General features: G+C 41.0%; 3 protein-coding genes across 3 annotated transcripts in view; 1 reads left to right on the top strand and 2 right to left on the bottom strand.

Annotated features, from left to right (window-relative positions):
• Positions 1-1,318: 1,318 nt before the first annotated feature.
• si:ch211-252f13.5 (uncharacterized) lies at positions 1,319-7,091 on the top strand. The gene is made up of 6 exons (XM_051410130.1): positions 1,319-2,221; positions 2,320-2,525; positions 2,891-3,061; positions 3,355-3,507; positions 3,918-3,984; positions 4,134-7,091. Exons 1-6 carry the CDS (start codon positions 1,555-1,557, stop codon positions 5,705-5,707), a joined length of 2,838 nt encoding a protein of 945 aa, XP_051266090.1. The 5' UTR covers positions 1,319-1,554; the 3' UTR covers positions 5,708-7,091.
• A 2,586-nt stretch (positions 7,092-9,677) lies between these two features.
• On the bottom strand, positions 9,678-17,326 carry anxa13l (annexin A13, like). The gene is made up of 11 exons (XM_051405555.1): positions 17,159-17,326; positions 16,245-16,320; positions 15,524-15,618; positions 15,263-15,433; positions 14,030-14,063; positions 13,588-13,667; positions 12,905-12,973; positions 11,623-11,724; positions 11,458-11,533; positions 11,253-11,365; positions 9,678-11,061 (listed from the first exon to the last, which is right to left on the bottom strand). Exons 1-11 carry the CDS (start codon positions 17,171-17,173, stop codon positions 10,942-10,944), a joined length of 951 nt encoding a protein of 316 aa, XP_051261515.1. The 5' UTR covers positions 17,174-17,326; the 3' UTR covers positions 9,678-10,941.
• A 1,284-nt stretch (positions 17,327-18,610) lies between these two features.
• The window catches only part of LOC127362743 (probable G-protein coupled receptor 158), a 60,368-nt gene continuing 53,202 nt past the window's right edge, over positions 18,611-25,776 (bottom strand). Inside the window, exons 11-14 of the mRNA XM_051398841.1 lie at positions 25,182-25,328; positions 24,357-24,600; positions 22,944-23,500; positions 18,611-21,444 (exon numbers count right to left, since the gene is read on the bottom strand). Of these exons, the coding sequence (XP_051254801.1) occupies positions 20,482-21,444; positions 22,944-23,500; positions 24,357-24,600; positions 25,182-25,328 (1,911 nt within the window). The 3' untranslated portion in view covers positions 18,611-20,481. The remainder of the gene's footprint in view (positions 21,445-22,943; positions 23,501-24,356; positions 24,601-25,181; positions 25,329-25,776) is intronic.

Genomic DNA, 25,776 nt, shown 5'->3' with positions numbered 1-25,776 from the left:
TCTAGTGCCACTTATTGTTTAAAATCAAAGTAATATATTTTCAGCTATAAAGAAAAGCTCAATTAAATTAGGATTTCAAACAAGTAGCCCTTTGAAAATTCACAAGAAATGTAATATTTATACTTGAATAAGGGTAAAATGGGGGTATGGGTAAAGTCTGCTTAGACAAGAGGGTAATCAAATTTTCACATGACAATGACATAATATTCTACTTACATGAAAATGGCGGGCAATGTCCTTATAGCACAGTGTTGTGGCCAAACAGAGCAAGAAATATCGCCCCTATAAATAGTGCAGATATTAAAAGTCTGTGAAGTACCATAGTGTGAACAGAGTTGAACTTCTCTGTCTTATAGTCATAGTTGTCATGTGTCGTCTCACTTTAGCCTCAGCGAGTAAATTAGTAACTATGTCTAAGTGCGACCCTGCTATCACCTGCTGTGCATGCATGTGTGTTCACGATACAGTCTCAGCCCTTCAGCAGTCCTTTTAGAAGATTATCAACTTAATATATTCATCATGTGATAAACATTTCTGAATGATTCATAACAAACTACCGTAGAAGGTGGAGGATTTATGTACTTCCTTGCTTATATTCAGGGTGTGTGTGCGTGTGTGTGAGTGTATGTGTGTGTGTGTGAGAGAGAGTGAATGAGAGAGTTAGATTTTTCCATGAAAATAAGATGGGGAAACGTTTAAGTGTTTCTAATGTGGGTTAAAGCTTTTAATCAAAGCCATGTGAGGTCAAGGAAGGGAAATGAGAGTGGTAATAAAGTGTAATAAAGTTTACATTTTACAGGCAGACATTTTAGAGACAGGTTTGGCTCCAAGTTTACTATATCACAGAGCTGAGTTTTAAAAGTCCTACCACTGCACCCTAATCCAGTACTACAGAAGAGATCAAAGCTTTGATGCCATATAAAGCGGAGATTTTAATTCTGACAGGGCTTGTTAAAAACCCACAGGGCTGATCCTGTCATCAAAATGAATGGCAAAAGAAAAGGAAAGGAAGTTAGAAAGAAATAGCTATTTGCCCTTTGAATAATATAGTTACATGTGAAAAACTCTATAAACTGAAACTCCACTGGACCATTTGGAGCCTGGCATGAAGTTCTGGTAACTGTGTAAACTGCTTAGAAATGACCCACTGGAGTGTGTGAATAAAAATAACATTAGAATTCTCCAAATATCTACCACATGCACAGCTTCAATAGGAATGGAGTGACTCGGCACAGTGGTATGTCCGGGAAAGCTACGGGTTAATTTAAGACTAGGAGCAAAGCCTGTTGCCAATTAAGAGCAGTGAGCGCCACATGTGGGCTAGACGTAGCTATCTCCAGAAGGGGCAAAGGGGGCAGAAACCGCGGTGTGCGCAATGGAGACAAGCTGAATGTTTGTGCAGTCACTTGCCAGTTACATCTATGGACACTTACTGATTTGAGGGATTGTTTGTTAAGAGATGGTCAAACAGGATCTACTGGGCTGAAGGATTGATGCGTAAAAAGGACCATTCTACAGTGGCACGTTAACATTTTTACCTTTCAGCATTGCAACATGGCACGTATCCCTACCATAGTTTTGCTATGTGTAACATCTATACTGAGCGGCGCAGAGTGCGTATCTGAGACCTGCCGGGGGACGCGCTGCTTCACTGGACAGGACTGGAGGAGACAGTGCGTCGGAGCGCACTGCCAAGGGCGCACGGAGGCAGTAGCGTCCCCACGGCAGTTTCAACACGCTGCACAATCCAGACAAGGACAAGTCTACCCGAGTTACCAACAGGATGCTCATTTTAGTCATCACCAAGCCCAAAGCGCGCCGTTAGCACCGTACACCGTCATCCAACCTCACCAGGGAGGCTTTGCGCAACACGCGGGCACGGATGGCACCAGAAGGACGAACCCGAGAACCATCACGGCGGAGGTGTTCCATCCTGGCTGCGCCGGTGGGACCTGTCCGACCACTGTCTCACATCACCCGACGAGTGATGACAGTGTAACACGGGAGTGCAAAGGGATTGGATGTAAACTTCCCCTCCGGATGCGCCAGAAGCCCAAGCCTTGCGTCGGAGACGGATGCGGTACGCATGGAGGGGACGACGGGAGAGGAAACTCCTCACCTGTTCATGTGACAGACAGGGCGGCCCAATTTCTGGATGAGCTTCCAGACTTTGGGTCTGAACGTGGTGCGTGGATACAGTTGACATGTGACATGAAACCAGGTCAGTATCAGTCTAATCGAATTTAAACTGCAGCCGTCTCAGTGGTGAAATGATAAGCACTTAAATTGTTATATAATAGTTGTCTTTCTTTGCCACAGGGACTAATGAGGTTCCTTCAGAGGACGCTCTTGTGCTGCAGCTGCAGCTGTCTAAGAGCCAAGAGAAGCTCGTTGAAGCCCTCAGGGGCCAGCAGGATGAGGTCAGGGAGCTGCAGAGGCTCCTCAGTGAGCAGCAGGGGACGATGGTCAACCAGCAGAGAGAAATACTGGAGCAACAGAGGAGGATGTATGAACAGATGGAACAGGTAAGATGGCTGTGATTACTCATGGTGATTGATAAATTGTTATTAGTTCATGGTTTTGTTAATGGTCCATGATTAGAGACACATTAAACATTTATTTAGATGAGGTGGATGGAAAACACCTGACCTGCAGAAGTTTTATTTTGATAATGCTGACCTCTGACCCCTGTGGAAGATTTGTTCCATATGGGGATCAGAGGAAGAAAATGTTGTGTATAAGCTGAAATGAGTACAGTTAAGCACTAGCTGAATAACCAGTAGCTGCACAGAATAATCTTTTTGTAATTTAATTTGTGTATTTATATCATAAGTCATGATGATTATTTGTATTATCACACAAAACATGCTTGTACCTTTTCTGCTTTCAGGTTAAAGCCCAGTACAATGTACTGATGGACAGCGTCAAACAAACGTCTTTCCAGAACCTCCAGGGGGGGCTAGACAGTCACATGGAAACCTTGAGTGGGCAGGTTAGAACCCACCAAGCACAGCAGGCTCTCTCTCTGCACAAGGTGGACATGGAGGCCAGCGTGATGGAGGTGAGCTGCAAGTTGAAACAAGAATCAGGGGTGTACAAGTGTGTTCAAAATGTAAAAACAACAACCTGACAGTCAGTATTATGTTTCCATGTTCAGAGAACCAACTAGTTTTTAAGTAAAGGCAGAATGATAGAAGTTCTACTCAGTTCTCTCAACTGGCATATATTAAATGGACTGGTCAAGTAAATAAGACACCTGCTTAGCTACTCTACCCTGTCCTCTATATGATGTTGGGACCTGACTGAAGTTCAGGTAATTTCTGATCATCACACTGACGTGTTTGATGCCATCAGGTTGGTCGCTCCCTGTTGGCCTGTGGAAGCTGTGGTCCTGACGAGTACTGTGGCTTCAGCAGCGGTCATCCTCGCTGTGAGAAATGTACCATCTGTCCTGCCGGCTTCTTCCTGGTCGCCCAGTGTTCAGTCCACGCAGACAGAATCTGCCAGGTCAGCACTACTGTCTTTTTACAGTATGACAGTTGAACTTTGACAAAACTTTGGTTTTGGTAGCTGGTTGCTTCTGTAACTGTGCCACTTGGTTTTGGGTAGGTAGAGTACAGTGGGTTTATCTGAGCTTTTTCAATGAAAACAGCTGGCTGCCACTGCCGAATACTCTGCTATGAGAGCAGTGAGACGTGAACCAAAACAGAAAAGTTGCAGGCCAGAAAACCAAAATAATGAACTGAAAGATGCTACAAAGCTCTGTAGAGCTGACTGAAACTACAGAGACTTTCGGTGGGTTCCCCACAATGAGCGATCTTTTTCTCATACAAAGTAGCCATACTTTACACAAAGCCAAGTGTTAATTATAGCTGGTTTAAAATGTATTCAAAGTGTTAATTTATTCATCATTACAGGACAGAGATGAATGCCTTGAAATAGCTGATCTGTGTGGAGATCAACAGAAGTGTCTCAATACTCCAGGTAACAGAGATCCTTTGTCAATATTGTCTGCATTTGATTACAACTCTAATTTATCTAAAACTGTACAATAACAAATCTTTCAACATTCCCTTTCCCTCTCTTCCATTTAAAATAAGTTTTGAACTAACTCAGCTCTTTTATCTCATCAGGTGGATTCAGGTGTCAGGGCATGACAGAGCGAGATGCGAACTCAGGAATGTGCAGCCATGGCTACTTCTACAACTCGGACATGGATGAGTGTCAGGCCTGTAATGAGTGTGATGGAGAGCCCGTGGCTTCACCTTGTACCTTCACCACAGACACCATCTGCTCTGGCCCTGCTGCTGGTGACAGCGCCCTCTCTCTTTCTTGGGCTGGAGATGTGAGCCTACCTGGCTCAAAAGGCCACATCCTTGCTCATGCCTTTCCTAGTGTGCAGCTTCACATCCAGGGAAGAGGCGATGCAGGTCTGGTGTCTGTTGAGGATGGACGCCTGGTGCTCAGGCAGCACGGTCTGGTCTGGCTGGATGAGAATCTCTCTGTGAGCCACGGCTGTCGTAGTTTCATCCAGGTGTGTCTGCGTATGAACACCACAGACGGCTCTGAAGGTCGTGACCTCAGTGGGGTTAGGGTTGAGCAGCAGGAGGGAAGGTCGCTACAGAGCGTGAGCATCAGCGGGGTAGCAGAGGTTGCCCCAGGTCACCTGATCTCCATCTTCGTCCGGAGTGCCAACCACCACTGTAACCAAAGCAGTGAAGGTCTGCAGCTGTACAACCCTTCAGCAGCTCCACTCAGTTTCTTCTGGCTCTCTCATGACACCGGGGCTGTTGCCATGACAGCACAGGCCATGGTATCTGCACACTACCATACAAACTATCGCCCGGTCTTCCGCACCACCTCCACCTCTGATCCTTACGTAGTGGGGCTGACTCATGATGGTCGTGGGATCCGTTTTGCAGAAAGTGGCACCATCCGTTTTGTGTTTCAGCAGGCGTTGTACTCCATGGGCCAGGCGTGTGTAAGCGAGGGCTTCCAGCTGTTGGTTTACCTCAACCATAATGGAACCGGTATGGAGCTGTGCCGTTCCTTTAAACCAGGGGTCCACTATCGAGACACATCCATTTCCCTGTCTGGAGCGGCTAAAGTTGGCCCTGGGGACACACTGGGCTTTGAGATTCTCTCTCCTGCTCAGTGCAACGTACGTTTCTTTGGTGACGAGACAGGAATCAGTACCCTCAGCTTGGTCTGGGTTCCTGCTGCTATCTCTTCCTCTCTGTCTGCCACCGTGGCCCACACTGGCCTTCCCTCAGGAGCAGTTCGAAACAAGCCACTGTTCTTCCGCCAGACCAGCGCTCAGGTGTCCCAGATGGGACTGCTAGGGAAGGCATCCACAGATCAGAGACGAGATTTTGTCTTCAGGGAGAGTGGCACAGCCAGTGTGGCTCTTGATCTCAAACTTATTCACTCCTGCAATCTGGTCAAGGTGACTCTTCTAAGGCGAAGTGATCCAGAAGGGTCAGGAGGAGGTCGGGAGGCAGAAGGAGTGCGACCCGTCCCTCTGGCCCAGCAGGTGGGTGGTCAGATGCCTGAAGGTAGTCATTGGGCCAGTGTGAGCCTGCGGGCGTCCTTCCATGTTCATAACAGCACAGCGGTGTTCTTCACGTTGGACTGTGTACGTGGACGGGTCAACCAGATTAGCCACCAAACAGGAAGTGGAGTGTCAATCCTCTGGGTGGCAGCATAACATATAAAAGACAAAGCTTTATGATGTTGTTTTTTATATGGTTTCCAGTTCAGTAGACCACTTATATGATGGACTAGTTTCATTGATTTGACTTTAAAGGACTGTTGTGTCTGACATTTGTTTTCTTGCCTTGAGTTAGATGAGGAGATTGATATCATTCTCATATCTGCCTGTTAAATATGCTTATCTTAGCATAAAGACTGGAAACAACAGGAAAAGGCTAGCCTAGCTTTGTCCAAATGTGATAAAATACACCTGTTAGCACCTGTAAAGCTCACAAAATAGTACTTCCTGGATGTAACTCAAGTCCTATGAGTACGTGCATAGCCCTCTACTTATTGTCGCCCATTGTCTGTGGGCACCCGAAGCTCTACGATTTAATGTCTTTACTGTAGAGAGACAAAACAAAAAAGGAGAGGGCTTGGAGAAGAGTGATAACAATAGGACTAAATGGTCCCCAGTTAGTGCTCCCATTAGCTGTTATGGGGAATATTTTCAAGTTGCAAAAAAATCCCCAAAATACTCCAGCTGCCAAATTCACGCGAGAAACGTCAGGCGAACATTAACTTTGCGTTTGGTTTAAAAAACATTAAAAGCAACAAGGTGTGGTTTTATGCCAGGCTAGCTGCTTCCCCTTGCCCCCTGCCTTTGTGCTAAGCTAAGCTAATCGTCTCTCCTGGCTGTAGTTTCATATTTAACAGACATATATGACAGTGGCATTGATCTTCTCATTTATTCTAACTCTGAATGAGCAAAGTTCCAAAACATTGAACTTTTCACTTAAGCTGCTTGATTTTATAGTGAGTAGCCTACAGCTAAACGCTCAAATATGGACTTTAATAAAATAAATGTAGCTTTATGCATCAACAACTGTATTTATATAATGCAAGTATTAGTACTGTGTAATGATTTTCGCAGAAGTACAAATGATGGGTCTAAACAACTGTATTCACCTTCTAATACTGTCGAGTTTTCTGCTTTTTTATGTTCAGAAATTCCATGTGCTGTACTTTGTCTGTCTTTTATTTATGTAATTCAGTTACTCTGTTTGACGCCAAAGGACCTTCAAATGATTCCCACTGTGAATACAGCCTTTTCTGCTGTCACAAGAAGAAGTTCACTGGTGCTGGTTTCATTCAGGAGTGTGTTTTTTAAGAGCATGTGTTTCCTGTTAGCTGCCATTTTCTAATGTGAATATCTAATGCATGCCTTGTTTAATGACCATATTGTTGTTGTTTAGGCCCTATTGACATTACGCTGTCCTGGAGAGACAGCATGCTATTTCAAATATCAACACCTTAAGATATAGTTATGCAAATCGTAATAAAGAGTATATTTGATGTTTTACATTAATTACAATAAAAAATAAAATAGTTTTGCTGGATTATTGTTTTGCTGCTGCCTATGTGTGAGGACTCTTGGTGTGACTAACTTTTGAATGGAGAAATAAATTTTTTCTGTCAAATAAATAAAACTTGAATTCTTAAGCATAAAACATACCCTAGCTCATTTTAAACACGGTACCGTCAGCCTAACCTGGTGTAGTAGCTAAATGTACGGTGGCTAATGTTAGCTCATATATTATATTTATTACATATTGCTGTGTAGCTGACATTCCTGAGTTAGTTGACTGCCTTTATGAGTCTTTTCTACTTGTGCTACTGTTACTGCTATTACATTTTGCTGCCCAGTTGGGCTTTTGTAGTTGTAGGTAGTAAGTATCCACAGCCTGTCCACAATTACAATAATATTTAGTAAACCTTCATATTTTTCTATTTATTTTCAGGTACATCAGGATTACAGTCACAACAATATCACGTAATGGGTAACAGATTATCAAAGTGTTTTTGTAATGGCAGGCATGCACTTGTTTTTTGTGCAGAGCATGTTTCATTCCTAATCTCCTGTATTAGAGACCGATAATCTTTCATGTACTAATCCTATACTGAGCTTTTCCCTATGTGCTGCAGTAAGAGACTGAACTGAACATGTTTGCTCTTGGCAGAAGCTGCCAGGTGTTTCCTATTACACATCAAAGAACAGAGGTCCTTTATCATGAATTTAAACAGTTGAAATTATATTAGCTGGGTAGTTAACCTCCTAATGGCCTTCCTACGCACGTCTACCGACAACCCTTCTCATTCTCAGAGAGCTGCTCTGCTTTGGCACAAGATCAAAAAGCATATTACGACACTGGGCATATGTTCTATGAAAACCAGTAGACCAGTTGATGTTATTATTTCAGCCTTTGAAGTCGTGACCTTCAGGTTAGTGTGTGCTATACATTATTCCATAAATCATGACTTTTAGGGGATTACTGCCATTAATATGCAGGTTTGTGTCTTGAAGGTGCTGGTATGAAGTCTTGGCGATCAAAAGAGTGCCGACTCAACCATATCCCACTGCAGACACCTAATTATCTCTAGTTCAAGGTTACTTGACCAGACTATGAATAAAGCTTTGGCAGTGCAGTTTATGAACTATGGCTAAATCGTGTGCACAACCTTTTTCAGAAACTAGACAGAAGACCAAAGACAATAGCCAGACCTGAGTTGACAAACAGAACAGAGGGAAAGCATATCATGAGACAAATTGAAACCACCTCCGGGCTGACGGATGCAGGCTGGGTGAGTTATAGGTCTGAGGATGATAAACGTTTAGGGAAAAAGGTCAGAGCCCCGCAGTATAGAGGGTGGCGCTCCATCTGGCAGGACTAGTTGCCCTAACACATTAGCACTCTGGATAATAGAGTACAGATGGAGAGAAAGACAAGCATATGCGTGTTGAGTAGTGTGTGATTAGGCAGTGCATGCATTTGGTTGTATGTATCTTGGAAAAAAAGATGTTACTGTTTCGGTCCTGCCTGACCCCTACCTACCTTATTATATGGCATTTAGAATTTGGTTTAGCCTCCAAAATAAAAAAGTAAACAAATTCAGTGGTGGGAAAAATTGAGTTGCACTAATAGTTATGTTATTTTTAGATAGTAGGGGGTGAAGGGGCAGGTCCAGATATTAATAACTATTTGAAATGTCTTGCTTTTAAAAAAAAAAAGAAACATGAAGTTCAACCTTTTCCCCACACCAATAATTTTCCAACAGTCCCTTATTTGCTTTTTTTATCAAAAAATAATCAGTATGATCTTCTAATAGGATGATTTCCTTCCAAAAACTACAACATACTGAGACAAATATTTCTCAAAAGGGACTCTCACACATCATGTGTCCATACCAATGGAATCTAAACTCCCAAACTTCATCTCACATTCACAGATGTGTGGTGCACACAGCCTTCTCAGCCAGAGAGATAGACAGGTTGCTGGAGTTTCAGTGTAGTATCAGGTAGATGGTGGGGCTACTGGGCTACATATGGTGCACAGACTGCAGATGTACAGTACAGGTAGCAAGAATGTGCAGAAAACAGGTGTACTCCAAACTTTACCCTTGATACTGAAACAACCATAACATCAAGGCAACAGAGAGAGACAGACGAAAGCTGTGGGAAAGAAACTAACAGTGGGAAAGAAAGTGAGAAATCGGCTGCTCCTGTGTCAGTGCATCTGGAAGCAGTTCTCACTTGTTTTGAACTTTTCTTCTCCTCTATCTCACCCAGAGGCGTCCCACAGTTTCTGTGCTTTGTAGTAGGTCAAAATATTTTGGGGTATTTGCTATAAAAAAAAGAACTTTTGTACAGCTTTGGATCATAGGCCACCAACAGAAATATTACATGAAATGGTAAATAACTAAATCTTTATAATTAACTTCAGAGCTAAAGCTTGTTTATAAGTAATATCACAATGTTCGTTATACAGAATGTTAAAGTACATAATATGTTATACATGTTAGAATTTATTTATTATATACTTGATTGACCAACTCTCATTTCATTTCTGCCTGAAATGCATCACCTACAATATTCCCAGTGGTGCAATACTGCCCTCTACAGGAGATAAAAAATAATAAAACATGAATTGTTTTGGTGGAGTTAAAATTTATTATCACGAATCACACCACATTTGTATGCCATTACAACAGATTACCAATCACTACTTCATATAATTTAGTGTATTAATTTGCTATATGACAATACACCCTATATTAATTTATAGTACTGTAATCTTGGTTTTAAATACAATTAGTTAGGATACAATTACATACATGGATGCAGACAGTCTATTATCAGTGATTGTATTTCAGAGGTTACAGAGCAGAATGTATGTCTTTTTCAAATTTTTTTATGATCATCCAATGATCTTAAATGCACAGTGATCTCAAAGTTTTACACAATGTAGGACTATAACTCCAACTATAACTTATTGGGTATTAGTAAATCTATTGCCTGACAACAGGAACACAAGCAACTGTCTAATAAAGTGTGTAACTGTGAGTTGTGATTAAAAACAAGACTACAAACCATCTGAGTTAAAAAATCCCATATAGCATTTAGGGATGTGACTACAAAAACCCAATAGTGTGTACTTTAAATAGTTAAGGCTTTTGATATCAGGGTCATAACACAGTAGTCATGTATAATTAATTCTCTAGTGCATTCAGATATCAGAGATCAAACGTGAGAATTCGGCACTTAAGTGTTGAGTGTTCAGCAAAAAGAAAATTGCATCGCTACCATCTTATGAAAGGCATCTTTGAGGCAAATAGTAGTGTAGTTAATGGATGATGCTGACATGAAATGAAGAACATGACAAATAAAAGAGGCTATATAGTTTATGTGGAGCAGCAGCAACCTCTTAATGTTTACAGCTTTGGGATATGTTTTAAATGGAACTAGAGCTGAAATGCAAAAAGACTGTAGAGCTGCTGATTGTGCATAAAAGTGCCACAATGCTGCCATTATGTTGGATAAATAAAAGTATAACACATATTCAATGCACCTCTGTTGTATATTAGGCTAAAGAAGTGAGATTTTTCCACTTAGTGTAATGTTCTTGGCAAAACTGTGTATTAAAAGGCTATGAATGTACGTTTACCTTGTGTAAAACACTGTATAATATAATAATGAGTTGGTTTTTGGTCCATGCTGCAAAGAGAACTGACTGTCTCTAGGATGTGAGAGATGAAAAAGACAGATAGAAAGACTTCCATAAAGTGAATGAGTGAAACTGGTAAAAAGGAGTACAAAGAGGAGGAAGAAGAAGGAGAAAGGGGGGAATGGGTACAGAGGACAGACTGTGTCACATTGGTTAAATGAGGCGTGTAGGAAGAAGGTGAGATGTTTCAATGCAGGATCTCAATGAGAAGGCGTTTGAAGTCTCCACCACATTCTGAATCCAGAGCATCCTTCAGGGTAACATCGTATTTCTCCAGGTACATGTCCTTCACTGTCTCCAGGTCGATCTGTGGGTTAACAACAAAACAGTCAACACAAAATCTCTTTTCATTGCTTGTTTTTGTCTTTGAAGTGGATGCTTACATTAATTACTTTTAGACCACATTTAAGACCAACATTGGGTTTGGGTGATCTGGAATCTTCATTAACACTCAGTATGATTAGATGTTTGGTCATGCCTTTACACACACAGACTTGCCTCAGAGCGGCCTACGATGATGCGAATAAGTGTGTCTTCATCGGTGCCTATTCCCTTCATGGCAGCATTAAGACGACGAGCAAAATACAGCTGCGGGTTCTTGGCACACCTGACTATTAAACACACACACAAAGGCAGTGTTATTACAAGAACTTATACTCGATTTGATATGTCACAGCTTGTGAACAATCCTGTTGTAACCTACCCAGAGTAATGTAGCAGTCCTTCAGAGTTCCTGTTGCCTCAGAGTCAATGGTGTCCAAAATGTCTGTTCCTGAAAGCTGCAAGACAATAAGTTAAACATGAGAACCTATGATATCAACAATGAGGAGAGATCTTTTTTTTCACAGGAAGTGAGTGCAGTCCTTACCGACTCATAGACCTTAAAGGTGGCCTGAAGCTGCAGGTAGTTCCTGTGCGTCAGGATGAAGGTGAAGGTCGACTCATCCGTGCCAAATCTGCCTTCTCCTGCCTGGCAGGCACAAAAAGAGGAACTAACATTTGTATTTGTCTTAGATGTAGCAGATGTCTCTTGTTTAATTCCTATGCACCTCCTGAGAGGGACAAAAATTATTATTTTCATACTTTCTATCATCATTCCTGTTAGCAATAATACGATTGTAGTCAAGTTAATTGCTGACATTGATGTTATTGATGTATTGCTAGTAGTATAAACTCTTGTAATAAACCATAATTAACTTAAAAAGGGTATTATCATTCTTCATCATATAAAGAGGCATATAAAAATGGCTCTGAAATCTCATTATGATGTTAAGCAAGACTAGTCTGCAGCCCTGCTAGCGGCTCTGTGAAGCTGTACCTAGACACAGCGGTGCTTTGAGCTTTGAATGTCAACCCGCTAACATTTGTACAATTAAAATGTGCTGTTGTTAAGCAAGTATAACCTTCCACATGGTCAATGTATTAGCAAGTCAGCATGCTAACATGAGCTAGTTGACAGTAACAACAAAGTGCAAAGCTTGATGATGCCATTAGTTTAGTTGGTATTTGTTCACAAAGCAAAGTACTGGACGAAAATAATTTTTACCTGATAATGGCAAGTGAAAAAAAAAAGTGAAAAGAAAAGTGATCATCAAAGTGATTACAAATCATGCTGAGGGGGACGTGGATGTCTGAATAAAATTTCTCAGCAACCTATCCAATAGTTGCAAAGAAATTTCACCAAAATATAAAAAAGGTAGCCATATTATGGCGCTAGATGAAAAATCAGTAGGTCGGCAAAGTCAGTAGGATTCATCCTCTGAGGACCATGAATGTCACAGCAATCCATCCAACAGTTGTAGAGCTATTTCTGGACCAAAGTGTTGGACATCTGCCATCGTTGAGTGACTCAGGGTCATTCTTATTTGAGGAGTTTAACAATAAAACCTATATTTGTATAGTATTACTGTAAAACTTCAAATATGAAGCTTCGCACCTAAGCTGTGAATTTCCACAAAGATCCCACAGATCCTGTGCTGTAATAAAAACAACAGTGCTTTGATTTGATAAAGAAAAACTGTACTTATGAGATTTGCCATCATCTATCTAAATCTAGGCTCACATTACCTCACAAACATTGGCGTTATTTAAAGGGCAAACTATGAATAAGGCCTCTAATTCGAAGGAACTATGCAGCACAGAGAATGTACCTCAAACAAAGATGTAGCATCCTGTTCGGCTAAATCTTCATCCACATCATAGCCCTCGTCTCTGCTGGCCTGCGGAAAAAGAGGGATATATGAGAAGAGAGGGATGCAGGAGAGAGATATAGAGGGGTGAAAAGCCGAGGAGAGGTTTAAGAGGATGGATAAGGGAGGTGATGCATGTAGAGAGAGTGAGGGAAAAGATCTAGTGAGTGGAGGAAAGGTCAAAAAGATGGATTACGAAAATAATCTCAGGCATTTAATGGGATAACAATCATCTGCCACACATTAATGGGAAACATTTGAAGGCCACTGCAGCCCTTTGGTCACTGTAGAACATGAGTCACGGTGTTGTTTGTCTTTTCTTTCTGGGGGAAGGAACAGAGAGGGGATGCCAAAAAGGGTGGGAGCACTGAAAAAGACTGGAAACTGCATAGAGGCCGAAGCTTGCCAGACAATGATGTGATGTGTGACCAATGTCTCAGTGGGCGAATCACAGCATGGAGAACAATTCTGCCAGCCATTATCAAAGAAAGACAAGTACTATTCTCCTGCTCTTTGTGGCTTCCATCCAGATTCAAGACTTCTACCTAAATATCTGATTGTGCTTGAGCTTTGGTTATCCCCTCGTAAACTACCAATGCTAAAAGTATCTTTCACAGTTAAATTAAGCCAGAATGAGTGTGTACCTGCAGCAGTGCCATCAGCAGGTTCCTCACATCTCCACTGGTGTCATCCTCAATGTCTGCCTCTAAGTCACGCTCATTCACTGTAAGGTAAGAGCCAGAAATACTCAACACTTAAGTAGTGTCTTACCAAACTGTTCACAACATCAACAGATGTACAATATCTGTGTTCCTTCCAGTACAGTGCTACAAAATAATAAATGAAGTGTAATAAGTAAAATGTGACCCAGAGGAGGATGATATCAGACTGTGTTTGTGGCCAGTGAAAGTATGGCTCATTACACAGTGATTCACTTCTAAGAGTGAAACACCCACAACATTAAGACAAATGCAAAACGTAGTACTTCTCTGTTAATGTGCTGGTTAAAGGACCACACTTTCCAGGATGAAATGAACATCAAATTGGTATCTGTGAATGCATGACTCAGCATGGAAGAAAACTCACCCTGGGCATAAGCTTCCTTGTAGCTCAAGATGTCCTGTTAGAAGTAAAAGAAAGATGACATTTAGTCAGCTTTATGGAGCATTTTTCACCTTAATATTTTGGTTTAACAGCTCACAACTTTACTGTTTTGATTCATTCTCAATGCTCTCATATTTTAACTGGCAGCTGACAATCCCACTGTACACTACCATGGTATCGGTATACCGCTGCACCACTTGTTACATTAATAAATGAGTAATTAACAAGAATAAAGCCATTAGTTAGAACTTATTAACTTATTGCCCCTTATTAAAGTTCTGCTAGCTCCCTCCCTCTCAGCAACTTTTAAAAAATACATCTGAGACCGGCAAAGGACTTTAGGGGGCGTGGCCTTGACACAGGCCACAGTGATTGACAGACTGACCACAGCAGCGTAGCAGAAACAGCGAGCTGTTGAGCAGTTGCTCTGAAGCTTTTACAGTCATTTGAAACACTTTGACGGTTGTTTCTGTGGGGTACCTGTGTTGTAGCTGAGCGAACAGTTCAGAAAGGATAACTCTGTGTCTGCTAGGGGGGCTGTCAGTGCAAGGATCAAGATAAACATTCTGGTCAGGTGGTGTTTCTACAGTCGTCTAAAGCACAAGTTACTCCTCCTGTTATTCACTCCTGTGAATGATGTGTCATCGATCAGCATACATTTAAAATTGAGCGCAGCCGTTTCACAGACTCCCACTCAAAGTGGAGGCTGGAGGAGGTGGGCTGCCCTCCTCTGATTAGAGGGCGCTAACACAGTTTTTATAGAGAAATGATCTGACGTAGAGTCGCACCAAACGGTCGACTCTATCTCAGCATTGGGCTTACGAGATCCTGGGTGATTTCAAACAGTAGAGGGTGTGTTAAGACATTTTTAACCCACAAAATGCAGATTTTCATAAATGTGGTAATAATGTCAGTTTTTACACCATCATTGATGTGTTTCATCAATATATAATTTAGTTTACAGCTAAAAAAACTTGTTTTAGGATGCAGTACCTCTTTAAGTATGCCTTACTGAACAGTGGTACACAAAATGGAGCTAATATCATAATCAGTTTGTTCTTTAAATAGAAAATCAACTGGCAGTGAGAACAGACTCTACAATAAATAAAGCATGTAACTCATAATGCCAATAAGTTTAAAACAGTTAACCTTAAGTTAAGGAAAGGGTGAAAATAGAAACATGTTGCACAACAATAGTATTACATATTGACACACCTCATTCGTGGCTGTGCACAGGATCTCTACCAGCACCGCTTCATCTGTGCCCGCCCCCTTCATGGCCTTCCTCAGCTCCTTGGCGAAGTAAACATGAGGAGGGTCCAACATGGCCATGGTGGCCTTCTCAAAACTACCTGTCAGCTCCTTCTTCAAGACCTCCTCCAACTCCTGAACAAAGAAAGAATTAACAAGGTGCATGGTTGTCATGTGTGAAAGTGTGTGTGTGTAAGAGAAAGAGGGAGACAGACAGGTACTTACATCGTCGTACTTCTCAAAGTAGGCCTGTTTGATTTCCACCCGCTGAGCGGCAGAACGATTGGCCAGGATTTGAATAATGGCCTCTTCGTCTGTCCCTGGAGAGCAATATACGCATAAAGGGTTAACTTCCGAATCCTTCAAATACAGTAAAAGTGCTTAACCATCATAGCAATTTACTGGACAACTAAAAGACATTTTAAAGACTGAACGCAGTCTAGAAGTCTTGTCACTCACTGTGGACAGGCCTTTTATTAAAATGGCTGCCAGGCTGACATTTTACTGGTAACAAGGTGGGAAAATGGCTGTTTTTAAATGTTATATTCACAATACATTATAAATACATTAATTTATTAATTTATATTGTGCATTGAAGCCTGTCACTGTTAAAGTAGCCTTTCATCTCGATGCATAATACACTTTTAATATGTTTTGTAGTGGACTCTTGGCCTTTAATCGACAGGACAGCACGAGACAGACAGGAAAGGGGGAGAGAGGGAGAACTGATTACTGATTACATTGTTGTTGATTGTTGTTGGTTCTGATTTAAGGAAGATATTGTGACTGCACTGATAGTCGCCTTTCACTCTAATCAGATGATAACGGATGCCTTCATCACATGCAAAAAGACAAAGAGGTTTCATTAGAGGATTAAATGAGAGGAAGGAATGATACACAGTTACTTATAGAGGAACAAGCCAAACCTCATGTACTGTACACTTACCTAAACCTTTACATGCTTTTCTGATAGCCTTGATATCAGCTGTGACATCAAAGTCCTCATATGGGACTATGGTAGGCTGGAGAAGAAAACGTAAATATATACATCATTCATAAAATCTTAGCAAACACATAAAAACTATAAAATAACCCATTTAAAATATACTTTAAGTGTATTATTGCAGATATAGTGTACATTCAAAGGAGCCTGCAAAGTCTTACAAAGTAAAGCAGAACAAAGCTAATATTTTAAAAGATTTACTAGTGTAAAGCTACAATTATGATTCTCTCCAGTCAAACAGATTAAAGAGGGAAGTTCTGGAAAGGATTCATCACAGCAAATTCAGGGCAGTTTGTCCCGCAGGAAAAGGGTGCAGCCTGTGTGTGTTTGCTGAGTCATGGGGCAGCAGCAGCAGCAGCAGCAGTGTTCAGCAGCAGTATGCAGTCTCCTCTCCTCCTCGCCCACCCTCCGCTGAATACAATGCGGCCTTATTGATCGGCGTTTCTGAGACATTCCTCCTGGCTGCTGCTGCTGCTGCTGCTGCCTCCTCGGCCAGGCAGGGCACACTCCCTTTGCCTGAGTTAACTGCGCAAGTTCTGCACTCTGACTGTTCACAGTTTGCGCACAAAGTCTTATAAAAATAAAAAATAAGCCTATAATAGTATGTCTGTATTATGAAGTAGCTTACTCAGTGATACTTTAGTGATACTGTAGCCCTGTTATTTTATGACTTTTGCTTTTCATCCATCCATTTTTCACGTTTATCCTACTGTTTCACTGCAAACCCGAACTTCCAGCACTGTAACAGTGTCTGATTAGTGAACCCACCCATTGCAGTCATGCAGATTTGATGCACTGGTTAACAAGAGCTGATGTTGTTTTAGCTGCAGAAGTTGTAGAAAATCCACTTTTCTTACCTGTACGTTGCCCATGACAGTCCGGAGCGCTGTTTGTGGTCAGAAAGTGAGCAATGAAAGCTGTCTGTGTTGATGATGTGCTGTGTTGTGCCGGTCTGATGTGTGATGCGTGTCAGGTCGGATCGGCTGTTCCAGCAGGGACGCAGCCCTGTCCGGTGCTGCAGCGATGACGTCACTGCCGCTCATTAGTTTAGCAGGATGTAGATGGGTGCTGGTGGAGCTGGGAAGATAGGCTACAACAACTGCCTCAGTCAAATAATCATTAACTTGTTGTTGGACTGTTTCTAATAATGGGCTTATGAATGATTTACTCAACTATTGTCGTTAATCACAATTTTGAGGTACTTGGAGATGTAAATATCACTTTTTACTCTACTATTCCTTTTTACAGATATATTTAAAATTTAAAATTTAACACACACAATGAGCATCTTATAAAATACAATGCTTTACTATAATTTAAAGTAGCCTTTGTCAATAAATTAAGTTATTACATTAAAATGCTGCTTACACCTTAATACATCAGTAATCATAATCATCATAATGATTATCTGTAAAAACTTAAAAGTAGTAAAAGTACGAAAGCCAGACTTGTAATGGAGTATCTCTCTGTTTCTTCCAATACTGCTGGTGCCTTCCTTGAACACAATGCATCCTTAAAATAATACCCTACTAAATTCTGCACAAAGTTTTATATTGAATACATTCACAGAATTGTTCACTCCCACGCTTTGGTACAAGATCACTTTAAGGGTCATTAGGATGATTGAAGTACCATTCAAGCTTAACGAGGAACAACAGCTGAAGAATAAATGTAGTGGTGAAAAAAGTACAGTATTTCCCCTTTCAAATCCAGTAGAGTAGAAGCATACAATAAAAATACTCTGGTTCTACCTCAAGTACAGTAATTGAGTTAATGTTACTTTACACCAACTACTGTCTAGATATGAAGGGTCTCATTCTCCACATGGTGGCAGTGTTGTACAGACTGCTAGAACACCCTATACCTGTTATAGTGAACTAAAATTAATTTGGTTGAATTGAGTGTGTGCAGGTGTTTGAAGGCTGAAAGAATACAGAATTTGTTGCTTTCTATTAAAAATAGATATTAAAGGCATTTTCCTATTGATGGGTAAATATGAAAGATTGCATTTTAAGCATATTGTTGCATATTGTGGGGTTTTATGGTATTTAACATTTCTGTATCAACTGACTGAAAATATGGAATTTTCTAAACATAAAGATGAAGATAATGTTCTGTTGATATCTATGACTGATCAATCGACTGTATAAGGAAAGTCTCAGGCAGGTATGGTTTGGTTAGGTGATAAAAGAGATGAGCAACATGTTTGCAGTTTGATAGACAGGTTGCAGGGGATAAGTGGATTATTACTGTAAACCTCAAACAAACAAACAATACATAATTAAGAAATGTACAGGCCTTGAGCAAACTGGGGATTTATAGAAATATTTAATCCAGAATCGAGAACAGGGTATTTATTGTATGTACATGCGACACAATATGAATGTACAATATAAATACTCCCATGTGGATGCTACAACATTTTGTAACTTTTTGGAGCAACACTACACAGTATAACAAGCATAAAATACATGTAGTGGGCAAGTTACAACATTCCATTTCAAACTGCCTAAAACCATCGGATAGAAAAAAACCTTGTGAAAGTTTGAGTGGTGGGTCATGTTTATTTATCAAGCTTTCACTTTATTGATGCTCTTTTCTGAATGCTTGATGAGCAAAAAAGGACGTTTGCACAGAAAGTTCTTCCCTAAAATGCTTGATAAATACATGACAACATCTGACATCTATATTTGAAAATCCCATGTCCTCTTTAAGTATTTCATAATATATGCAATGATTTTTTAATGCCTTCTGGTGAACGTTACTGTATCATAACCCCTGTTTTTTACTGTCATGCACACAGAATAATGAAGCTGCCATGTGTGACAGCATTGCATTAGGTGTCAAAGGTGGGTGGCTGATCACAGGGCAGAAAGGCTGACTGTTGTTGTCGTTGTTGGAGGTGATGCTGAAATTACTCATTTTCTGTTAGTGAGAAAGTGGCAAAAAGAAAAGCTTTGGTCATGCATTGTGGTGGTTTTAGCGATTGAATATGTGCAAAGATTTGAAAGAAGGTGCATTCAAGCAGATGTAAAATGGGTAACTCAGTGACAGAAAAAAATGCATTATTCACATCATCCACCCTAGTCAGGCTTGGTTTTAGTCCTTGAAAGACTTCCGAACATTTTTTAGACACATGGAAATACTACAGCCTCTGAGAAGGGACATCCAGGGCAAGAATATAGAGTAAACAGTAAATAAATATCAACAAAAGGGAGAGCCTCATGGATATTTTAATACTGCTGCTCAGCTGTAACTGCAAGCCATTTGAAATATGTGTGTTCATTATTGATGGCGATGCACATCATTTCAAAAGCATCATGTGGTACATAAGGAGACAAATACCATAAGCAACAACATCAAAAGTTCCACTGTCATATTTGAGTACAAGTTAACCAATAAACATTTAGTTATTGGATGCTGATAGTTTGCCACATGCAATGGCTTTTTAGAAAAATACATATTGAGCACTTTTACTGAAACATACAGTTTTTTCTCAATTTAAAATGAAGCTGTACTACAATCCTTTGTTATTCCCACATTTCACTAATCAAACAGATCATATTTGTGCCATGAATTATGTATTTGGCCTACAGGTAAGACATCACTCCTGTGTCTGGGGCTTTGGTTCTGCTTCTCAGAGCTGATATCCCATTTTTCCTCAGGTCTTTTTTCCTGCTGCTTGCTTGTTTTTATCATCTGATACAGTAAGTCTCCACTGACTTACTGCGTAACGTGGAATATCACCAGCGTAATGGGAAACATTCATCAAAATTCAATAAGCTCATTAGGTGAGGCTTTTACTGTGTTTGTGACACATGATTGTCTGATCTGCTGGTAAATACAGGTATGTATTTTCAATGACCTTGATGTACTCAGTGTGATAAAACATACATACAGTGTAACTCTGACAAATGTGCAAGCAAAAGTGCAGACTGAAAATTCCTTTAAAGTGACTTCAAGGTTGCATTCATTGCAATGTAACAACAAGAAGTTTGTTATTTAGCAAATGGTAATGTTTGAATTGCATCATGGACAGCAGAATACATCTTTGTTTCCTCACAAAATCTTTTTTCACTTTTCAGAAAAACAATTCTACATCTTTATCTTTCAGTTCCTTCGCTTTGTCCTCTGTGCTGTCAGTCTTTGAATACAAAAAATACAATCATCACACCAGTCATCATGCCCTCTCTTCGGAGTCTTGCTCCTGAAAGTCCCAGGGGCAAACATCAGCCATGACTGCAGGTTTGTAACTAGTACTCAAGGAGCTCTCTTTCTTCTTCTCTGATGATTTTTTAGTCTGAGCAAAGCTGGTGTGTGAGGGTTCGGCCTCCCGGGAGAAAACCTCCGGCCTCCTGATCTCCATCACCTCTGGGTCTCTGGTGGAGCTCCTCCGCCGCTCAGAAACTGGCCCGCTGCACTCTGACGACTGGCTAACGCGTCTCCTCTCTGATGGCGGCTTGCTGGAGGAGCTCCGCCTTTCTCTGCTTTTCTCCCTCCCTTTGTCCTTCTCGGCTTTGTGGTTGGACGAGCAGGAGCCTTTCCGTTTCTTCTTGTGTGTGGTGGGGCTGTTGCAGGTCTTCTCTTGCTTAGGTGAAGGTGGGCTGGAGTAATCCCATGGGCAGATCTCTACCATCAGAGAGGGGGGCTGTAAAAGGCTCCCTGTGGACTTAGAGTGGTCTGAGTGGAGCCCTTTGGGTTTCCCATCAGTGGGAGTGACGCTTTTCTTACGCCTGATTCTGTCTGGGGAGATGGAATCTGAATCTCTTCCCAGCATTGGCTGCTCATCAAATTCCCAGGGACAGACGTCTGGCTTAAGAGGGAGAGGTGACCTGGGTGGCCGAGATTTCCGTGTTTCCCTTCCTTCCTCCCTTTCTCCTCCTTTATCTTTGGAGCGGCGTCTGTTGGAAGGGGACTGCACTGATTTCTGCCTCTGCTGGGAGCGGTTACCTTTGGTCATCCCAGAGCTGCTGCTGCTGCCCCTCCGGCCGGTGGTTGTTTCTCCGGGAGCAATGGAAACATGTTTCTGGGTCTTTGCTTCAGAGGGAGTCTGAGGCTCTTCCAACTCCCAGGGACAAACCTCGGACACATCATAGAGGTTTCTACCAGTCTCGGAGCAAATGGATGGCTGGCTGCCACTTACCTGTTAAAATCAAGCAATAAAAATAGATCAATGAAAAAAAAAAAAAAAATCAATTACTGTATAAATCAAACTATTGATCATTTTTTAAAATTATCAAATATTTTGTATTATTGAATGAACTGATTTATCGTTTAATCTATTATCCAAATGTCTGAAAATAGCGAAAAATTTCCAAAAGCTCAAGCTGATGTCTTTGCTTGATGGATTGCTTGTTTTGTGGTCCAAAAGCAAGTTATTCAGTAAAAAAAAAAAATCTTAACTCGAGGTCCATTTGCTAACTTTTTCCAGCGCTTTCGATTGCACTTGACATCTTCATCAGAGGATAGCATTTGTCCAGTTCTCATTATGTGACCAATGTATGGAATTTGTGACACTGACATTTGATAACACGTGGCAGTATATGGTGCAGAGATTATAATCCCTCTCTCTGTTCAAGGATGATCTTTAAACAATTTAAAATTTCCTAATTTTAGCTACTGCATGTGGTGTCATACATTGCTTTAGTCTTCCTCTCCAAGGAAGCCCTCCTTTAGGGTGTACCAGCAGATATCTTAGGGTGTTAAATAGCTTGTGGTAAGTGCTGACTTTCTACAACTTAATGCTGCTGTGATCCATAATTTTATATTGACAATGGATCAAATGACTATGCGACTAGCGTTTTAGCTCCTTTTACCTAATTGTTTTGGTCATATGGCCAACAGCTTTCATGTTTTAATACAGTCTCTCATCAGTGTCGTTGCCAGCAGCAACAGGAAGCTGTTTTTTCAGCGAAAAAGATTTGATAAACTGTACATTCCCTTATCAGCACTAGTTAGCAACTAGTCAGTGAATATGGTGGAGCATTAAGCTGCTAAAGGTCCAGATATTGCTCCTGAGAAGTAAGTAGAGACAGAGCTCAAAGGAGAGTGACTATTGGAATTAATGCTAACATTGCTCTGTATATACTGTAGGTGTAAATCGGCATCTGTTTGCTATATAGCTATATATATAAAGCTTTGCCATATTAACTTCAAAGTTGATATGTCGATGTTGTGTTTACAGCAAGTTACTGCAGGTTTAAAAGCCAGATGTTCCAACAGCCCAGCCACATAAGGGGTCCCACTGGGATGATTTTGGTAGTTCTTGTTGATTAACAGTGTCCATCCTGGAAGCTAAAGTCTGGGCAGGATTCTCATTATCCACTCCTTGTCTTTGTTGGCCAGAGAAACAAACAAAACAACAAGCCTCACCTCAATCTCTCTATCCTCCTTCTCACTAATAAGATGTTATGCTCCGTGTAGGAGGGTCTCCATCGACTGAGAGATAATTGAAAGTTCCATAAAAACTTTAAGTGGAGCTTAAGTTAAGATTTTGAGTTAAGAACTACTTTTTCCAAATACCTTTTCAAACACCGAAAGTATATAAATGTTTTGCTCAAAAGGGTATTTGATCTACAACAACAAAAAATACTGTAAATCCTCACACACATCCTGTTTGAATGAAAGTATGTAAAAAAGTACCTGTTGTTTCATGATCCCCATCTTCATGGGTGTCTTTGAGTACTCCACTGACTGGCTGATGATCATCTTAGGGTAATGCTCAGGTGTCTCATCCACCTCAGATAGCATTCTCTCCTCCTGTCCCTTCAGGCCCTTTTTACTGGCGTCCTCCACACTTTGCGTCTTGTTGGTCAGCCCGGGCATTTTCTCTTTGGCACTTGCAATTACACTCAGAGACTTCTGCATGATAGAGGTCCGCAGGTGGACGGGTTTCTTCTCGTGCGTTAAGTTGTGAGCACTGGCTGATTTCCAGAACAGTGGGACAGACTCAGTGGACTCAGCTGGTTCAAGTCTCGGTGGAGTTGCGGCAGGTTCCAGCTGCTTCTTTGCATGTTTCCGACCAATCAGGGAACCCAGAAGAGAACCTTCCCCACTGCCTCCAACAGGAGTCATTTTGTCTTCTGCAGTAGAGCCAGTTTGGCTTCCAGTTTCCTCATCTTGGTCACAAACGTGGTCATAGCTGAGTGACTTCTTCAAACCCATGACTTTGTTCTTCAGGGAGTCATCCCGAGGTTTGCCTTGGGACAGATCAACATAATAAAATGGCATTAAAGTGGGGTTAGTTTGCTGATATGATTTATTTTCCTTGCATTTTAAAATTACATATAATTTGCTAGTTCATTTATTTTTGTGCTATAGCATGGCTCTGAGGATGGTAATGTCAGCCAGTTGGTCAGTCATTCTGCCACCATTCTGTCCAAACTAAAGTATCTCAACAATTATTGGATGGATGGTACGACACCTTGTATAGACATTAATTTACCTGTGTCCAATACATTTACCAAGAACCTGCAAAACCATTCCCATCAATCTCAGCTGTCTAAGTTCTAATTAGCAAGTGTTAGCATGCTAACAAGCTAACATACCAGCTAAACACCACAATGTTAGCATTGTCATTTTGCGCATATTCACATACTGACGTTAGCATTCAGCTTGAAACACACTTGTAAGTGTTTTTCCTATTATGACAAGTCAGAAATGTCTGCTGTGAGAAAGGTACAATTGCAGTTGTTCAGGGCTGGCTTCTTTTCTTAATCTTTTTAATTATACATTCATATTCCAAAAACCATTAACACAGCTTGCCTCTCCATTTTGTAGATTAATGGAGGAAATGAAGAAATTACAGACAAAACCAGTAACAATATTTGGTAATATGTTGTAAGATAAGCAACATTAACTCATTTGGAAAAGAGCTTAACGACATAAAGGCAGTTTTAAAAAGTTTGAGAAGAAAAAAACTGCAATCCTTAACTTATCTAACAACTCAGTCATATACTGCATCTCAAAGGTGAAACTCTGTGATAAATTATCTTAAATTCTATGCTGCTTCTGTCACCCTGGCCAGATTAAACAGGCTGAACCATGATCCTATACCATGGTGACTCGGTTCAAAGGGGTTTCTCCTCAAGGTGCTCCGGTTGCTGCCATGTTCGCTGCCGTCTTCACGACTGCACTGCCGGTGTATGTGCATGGTCTCTGGGATCTCTGTTATCCGTTTCATCAGAGAGCGGCCCAGACCTTTCTTGGAATTACGCTTCTTTTGAAGGTGAGGGTTGTTGGCGAGCATCTTCTTACATTTGTAGACTTCCAGCTGGGCATACAGCTTCTTCAACTCATCCTAAAAAAGAAGGAGACTGCAAATGTTGGGCAGGTTTTGAATAATACAATTTCTACCATGTAACTGTTTGATTCATATTTTGATGATCAACAAATCAAGAATGCTGCTACCCTCCTGGTATTCAACCTTCTTAAGTTTTCCCATACTGCTCCTCTTCTCCCATCACTACATTGGCTCCTTGGTGCTGCTTGAAACCAGTTCAAACTTTTGGTGCTAGCCTACAGGGCAGTGAAGGGAGCGGCTCCTTCCTACCTCCAAGCAACGGTCAAACCCTACACCCTCGGGACAGCTGCCCACCTTCTGCTGCAAGCTAAAAACCTTGCTAGCACTTATTTATGCCTCATTTCAGATTTTTTTTCTTCCGATTTTAGATCTAGCTCTTGCTCCTACATTGTTGAATGCACTTAGTGTAAATGGCTTTGGACAAAGGTGTTTTGTATTGCATGCTACAATTAAGATAGAGTTAATTGACATTAATGGTCTCCTACTTGACACCCTCTATGAGCTCAATCTGAAGAGAACAGCATGAGTAAAGCATAGATATTTGGAAGATGTTGCCACGTGTCTGAATGCTACTTTACCCGTATATCCTCAGGGTCCAAGCTGTGCTCGCTCCAGGCTGAGGTAATGCTGTTGTTGAGATAAGAGCCAGATCTTCCCATGTCCAGCTCCTCCTCATAGGCCTCGGTGGCAATATCATCCCTGGCCTGTGTCCCTTTGGACAGGAACTAAGACAGATGGATAGCAAGGTTAAAGAATAGCATCACTGAGCCTGCTGGAAGGGTGAGAAAAAATGTGAAAGATGAAACTCTGATTTATTGTATGACTGAATAAATATGTCGGTAAAGGGGTAATTTGAGGCAGGCTGGAGGTGAACATTTCCCTGCAGCTAAATATTTACTGATATAGATTTTATGTAATGAAAAAGTAACTTTCCCATCCGCGATTGATTTTTTTTTACTTAGATGACTCTTTTCTACCAAAAAATATGAACCGCATCTTTTGTATATTATTTATTGAATATATTTTTGATTGTTGCATTCATTAATGACCCCCCCATTCATTTTTAATTCTAATTTCAAGTCAAGTTTTCTCTGTTCAATTTCTATCTGCAAACAATGTTAAACTCAGCAATATCAACAAGTTTAATTGTTTTTGTTTTTATTGATTTAAAAT

This window comes from Dicentrarchus labrax, unplaced genomic scaffold, assembly GCF_905237075.1.
Source record: "Dicentrarchus labrax unplaced genomic scaffold, dlabrax2021, whole genome shotgun sequence".
Lineage (NCBI taxonomy): Eukaryota > Metazoa > Chordata > Actinopteri > Moronidae > Dicentrarchus > Dicentrarchus labrax.
This window is presented reverse-complemented; position numbering and strand designations above follow the sequence as displayed.

Bases quoted from the DNA above. Each gene is read 5' to 3' on its own strand.
- si:ch211-252f13.5 (XM_051410130.1), top strand. From the start codon at position 1,555: ATGGCACGTATCCCTACCATAGTTTTGCTATGTGTAACATCTATACTG. The intron at 2,526-2,890 runs GTAAGATGGCTG...TTCTGCTTTCAG, and splicing joins TGTATGAACAGATGGAACAG to GTTAAAGCCCAGTACAATGT. The intron at 3,985-4,133 runs GTAACAGAGATC...TTATCTCATCAG, and splicing joins GAAGTGTCTCAATACTCCAG to GTGGATTCAGGTGTCAGGGC.
- anxa13l (XM_051405555.1), bottom strand. The intron at 15,434-15,523 runs GTAAGTACCTGT...TTCTTTGTTCAG, and splicing joins ACTTTGAGAAGTACGACGAT to GAGTTGGAGGAGGTCTTGAA. The intron at 13,668-14,029 runs GTGAGTTTTCTT...CTTACCTTACAG, and splicing joins CAAGGAAGCTTATGCCCAGG to TGAATGAGCGTGACTTAGAG.